Below are 5,100 nucleotides of genomic sequence, written 5' to 3'. Positions count from 1 at the left end.
TTTTTTTTTTTTTCCTTTTTTTTTTTTTTTTTTTTTTTTTTTTTTTTTATGTGTCTCCTTTGCTGCTCTTTTGTCTCTTTTTTTGTCTCCTTTTTGTCTTTTTTTTATTTCCTTTTATTTATATTTTATTTATTTATTTATTTATTTATTTATTTATTTATTTACTTACTTATTTACTTATTTATTTTTATTTATTTATTTCTTTTTATTCCCCATTGTCTCCTTTTGTTTATTTTTATTTATATTCATTTATATATTTTATTTATTTATTTATTTATTTATATATTTTATATATTTATTTATTTATCTATTTATTTATTTATTTATTTATTTCTCTTTTCTCTTCTTCTTTCTGTATCCTTTCTTGTGTCCCTTTGTCTCCTTTTTATTGTCTCCTTTTTTCTTCTTTCTCCTCTATACTAACTCTCTCCTTTTTTGCTGCTTATTTGTCTCCTTTTTGCTGCTTATTTGTCTCCTTTTTTGCTGCTTATTTGTCTCCTGTGTCCTTTTTATTTATTTATTTATTTATTTATATTTTTTCTTTTTTCTTTTTTTTTCTTTTTGTATTTATATTTGTTATTATATACTTACTGTCTTCTTTTTTTAAAAACTCTCCTTTTTTTTGTCTCCTTTTTTTTTCTCCTTTTTTTTTCTTCTTTTTTTTTTCTCCTTTTTTTTTCTCCTTTTTTTTGTCTCCTTTTTTTTTGTTCTCCTTTTTGTCTCATAAAGCAACTCTTATACTCACACCCTTCCTACTTTACAGCAGCAGCTGCAGCAGCAGCAGCAGCAGCAGCAGCAGCAGCTGCTGCTGCTGCTGCTGCTGTTGCATCTGTTGCTGTTAGTGTTGTTGCTGCTGCTGTTGCTGTTGCTTCGGTTGCTGCTGCTGTTGTTGCTGCTGCTGCTGCTGCTGCTGCAGCAGCACGGGAACCGTCTCCCTTATTATTCTACGGCAGCAAAACCATAGGAATTTGCTAAGGCTGCTTACATCTGCATGGTGTGCTGCTGCTGCTGCTGCTGCTGCTGCTGCTGCTGCTGCTACTGCTGCTGCTGCTGCTGCTACTGCTGCTGCTACTAAATGATGCTGCAAGTACAGAGACAGCAGCTTGTCTCCTATGTGTCTCCTCAATAAATAAGTGTCTCCTTTGTGTCTCCTTTTTGTCTCCTTTTTTTTTCTTTATATTTATTATTTATATTATTTATAATAAGACAATTCCTTACCTCCCTCCCCACAGTCTACTAAACCCTAAACCCTAAACCCTAAACCCTAAACCCTAGCTGTATATACTGTCTGAGGGTTTATAATAACAAAAGATAAACATTAAGAGGAGAGACGAGGGTTTAGAGATACTTAATAAGAAGAAAATACAGTTTATTTATCGCAGGGTTTAGGGTTTAGGGTTTAGGGTTTAGGGTTTAGGGTTTGGAGGGGAGGAGATGGGGGGATCGGCTAGGGTTTAGGGTTTTATTTTTTTTTTTATTTTTTTATATAAATAAAAATAATAAATAAATTATAATTAAATAGATAAAATAAGAAAAGATAATGCATGCAGCAGCAGCAGCAGCAACATGGATGCTAGACCAATGGTACTGCAGCAGCAGCAGTAGCAGCACCTGTGCAGCAGCAGCAACAGCAGCAACAGCAGCAGGAGCGGAAGACCACAGGTGTATACCTAGGGGCTTATGCATGCACCTCTTCTTTGTGTCTCTTGCTGCAGCAAAGAAAATACATATTCTTATACAATTAATTCATTATTAATAAGAAAGGCAGCAGCAGAAACAGCAGCAGCAGCAGTCACAGCAGCAGCTGCAGCAGCAGCAGCTGCAGCAGCAGCAGGGGGCAGCAGACCACAGGAGTCTCGATTCCCCATAGAAAGCATTGAGGCCTTAAACTCATCTTTGGGGCTTTTTTTGCATGCATTGCTGCTTCTTATTGCTGCAGCAGCAGCAATTAGGAGCTAGTACAGCAGCAAACATCCAGACAGCGCAGCAGCAGCAGCAGCAAGAGCAGAAGCACCAGCTCCAGCAGCAGCAGCAGCAACAGCAGCAGCAACTTCCTTAACGAGGCTTCCGGGATCGCCCGATCCCACCCTAGCAGCACGTGTCTCTGTTTCTGCTGCAGCAGAGGCATTCAACAGTGCAGCAGCAGCAGCAGCAGAAACTGCTGCGCTCACCCTTGCTGCTCCTGCTGCTGCTGCTGCTGGGGGGCAAGTGGAGCTGCTGCTGCAGCTGTTCAGCAGCAGGAGCAGCAGCAACAAACAGCCACACAGCTGCTTGTTGCCTCAGGCATATTAGTGCCTGTATAAGTTACGTGCTGCTGCTGCTGCTGCTGCTATTGCTGCTGCTGCAGTTGCTGCTGCTTCCGGAGACGATCCACTAGCGTGTTAACACAACGCAGCAGAAGCAGCAGCAACAGCAACAGCAACAGCAGCAGCAGCAGCAGCAGCAAACCAGAGAAATTGAATTCACATCCATGGCCAGTATTCTAAAAGTAGGTCATATATATACTGCTGCTGCTGCTGCTGCTGCTGCAGTTGCTGCTGCTGCTGCTGCTGCAGGTTAAACAATGCTTGTTGGAAACATTGTGTGTATTGACATATATTTTCTGTTGGTGCTGCTATTGCTGCTGCTGCTGCTGCTGCAGTTGCTGCTGTGCCTGCTGTATCTATACCAATACTATTGGCGTCGCTGCCTTTCTTTGTGTGTTGTGTGTTATGCTCTATAGGATTTAAGATTTAGGGTTTAGGTTTTAGGGTTTAGGGTTTAGGGTTTAGGGTTTAGGGTTTAGGGTTTAGGGTTTAGGGTTTAGGGTTTGTGAAAATGTTTCGACGTCGTTCTTCCTCCGATCTAAAATTAGTACCTTTAGGAGACAGAGGAGACACACGGGGATCGTTCGATCCCGTGTTGGTTAACTTATTAGCTGCGGGGCTGCATGCAGGTGCAGCAGGAGCAGCAGAAGCAGCAAATGTCTCCTGTACTACATTATGTCATATACATGCACCAACTGCAGCAGCTGCAGCAGCTGCTGCAGCAGCAGCAACAGCAGCAACAGCAGAAGATGAGGAAATACACCATTATACACACTTCCCTGATACACATCACCAGCAGCAGCAGCAGCAGCAAGAGCAGCAAGTGCAACATGATAATGCATGCAATACGCTGCTGCTGCAGCAGCAACGTATTGCATGCATTATGCCGCTGCTGCAGCAGCAGTACGAGCAGCAACATCTAAGAAGACGCGGGACGATTGCACAGACGCCACTCCACGGTCAGCAGCAGCAGCAGCAACGGCAGCAGCAGCAGCAGCAGCAGGAGTGCCCCTCCTTGCATGCAGACGAAGAGATAGGGTCGCGTTTATTCTTCTCTTCTTACAGATCATCAAGCAGCAGTCTTGCTGCAGCAGCAGCAGCAGCAGATTCGGAGACGCTCAGCAGCAGCAGCAACAGCAGCAGCAACAGCAGCTGCAGCACAGAGGATCTATTAGGTGTCCATCTATGTGCAGGGGAGCCTTGTGCAGCAACTGCAGCAACAGAACCAGAAGAAGCAGCAGCAGCAGGAGATGCAGCAGCAGCAGATGCAGCAGCAGCAGCAGCAGACGCAGAAGCAGCATCCGTAGTGGAGAATGCGCCGTTTAGTTTAGGGGTGCGCCCTGCGCCTCTTTCTTGCAGGCAGCAGCAGCAGCAGCAGCAGTAGCAGTAGCCGCAGCAGCAGCAGCAGCAGCAGCAGAGTTATTTTCTTGAGTTCTTCTGTGCAACTAGCAGATCACTGCAGTCAAACAAATAGGCAGAAGTGCTGCTGCTGTTGCTGCTGTTGCTGCTGTTGCTGCTGTTGCTGCTGCTCTTGCTGTTACAGTTGCTTCTGGCGCTAGTACTGCTGCTACTGTTGCTGTTGCTGTTGCTTTTGCTGTTGCTGCTGCTTTTGCTGTTGTTTTTGCTGCTGTTGCTGCTGCTGTCTATCGGAGTTACTGCAGCAGCAACAGCTGCTGCTGCTGCTGCTCTGTCTGTATTTGCTGCAGAGTGGCGAAAGTATTATAACACAAGGGGACGGGAGGTCAGAGGAGACAAGAGAGGAGACAGAAGAGGAGACAGAGGAGGAGACAGGAGGCACAAGACAGCAGCAGCAGCAGCAGCAACAGCAGCAGCAGCCGCTTACTGCCCTCAGTTTGTTAAGTGCTGCTGGTCTATCTGCTGCAGCAGAAGGGACACATCCCCCTAGGTCCCACACCCTCTCTCTCCAACAGCAGCAGCTGCTGCTGCAGAAGCAGCAGCAGAAGCAGCAGCAACAGCAGCAGCTGCCAACGCTCCCATACAGCCTACAGCCGCTGCTGCTTCTGCAGCGTCAAGACACCGCAGCGTCACTGCAGCAGCAGACTGAGCTGCAGCAGCAGCGGATTATTAGCCTGCTAGCAGATGCAGTAACAGACCAGGAGCTGCAGCAGCAGCAGCAGCAACTGCTGCAGCAGCAGCAACTGCTGCTCTCCTCTGCTATCGTTAGGATGGAGCAGAGCCAGTGGAACCTGCAAAGCTTTGTCAAGCAGCAGCAGCAGCAGCAGAAGCAGCAGCAGCAGCAGCAGCAGAACTGGGTGACCCGCAGTGGGGTGCCTGCCCATGTAGCTCTGCAGCAGCAGCAACATGAACTGCAGCAACTGCAGCAGCGGCTGCAGCAGCAGATCCAGCAGCAGGAGCAGCACCTGCAGCAGAACCTGCTGCAGCGCCAGAATGTGTCTGGCATGCAATCTGCTTTCCATCATCATCAGCAGCAGCTGCAGGTGCAGCTGCAGCAGCAACAGGTGATGCTGCAGCAGCAGTTGCAGCAGCAGCAGCAGTTGCTGCAGCAGGTCCTCCATACCCAGTACTCCCCTAAGCAGCAGCAAATAGGAGACACTCCCTTAACTGTCTTAGAGCAAGCAGAGCAGCAGCAGGAAGCAGATTATAGCGTACTGCAGCGGCGGCAGCAACAACAACGACAGCAGCAGCAGCAGCAACAGCAGCAGCAGCAGCAGCAGCAACAGCAACAGCAACCTTCACTATGGCGTTCCTTCCTGCAGTCGCAAGGCGTTGCATCTTCCTTCGGGCTGCTGCAGCAACAACAACAGCAACAGCA

At 46.9% G+C, this 5,100-nt stretch overlaps 1 protein-coding gene across 1 annotated transcript in view; it reads left to right on the top strand.

Annotated features, from left to right (window-relative positions):
- Positions 1 to 2,817: 2,817 nt before the first annotated feature.
- Positions 2,818 to 5,100, top strand: part of EMWEY_00001690 (hypothetical protein, conserved) — a gene marked incomplete at both ends in the record, with an annotated part of 5,887 nt that continues 3,604 nt past the window's right edge. Inside the window, 2 exons of the mRNA XM_013478974.1 lie at positions 2,818 to 3,639; positions 4,013 to 5,100. The exon at positions 4,013 to 5,100 is cut by the window's right edge and continues 545 nt beyond it. Of these exons, the coding sequence (XP_013334428.1) occupies positions 2,818 to 3,639; positions 4,013 to 5,100 (1,910 nt within the window). The remainder of the gene's footprint in view (positions 3,640 to 4,012) is intronic.

The sequence above is a fragment of the Eimeria maxima genome, genomic scaffold, assembly GCF_000499605.1.
Source record: "Eimeria maxima Weybridge genomic scaffold, Emw_scaff8, whole genome shotgun sequence".
NCBI lineage: Eukaryota > Apicomplexa > Conoidasida > Eucoccidiorida > Eimeriidae > Eimeria > Eimeria maxima.
This window is presented reverse-complemented; position numbering and strand designations above follow the sequence as displayed.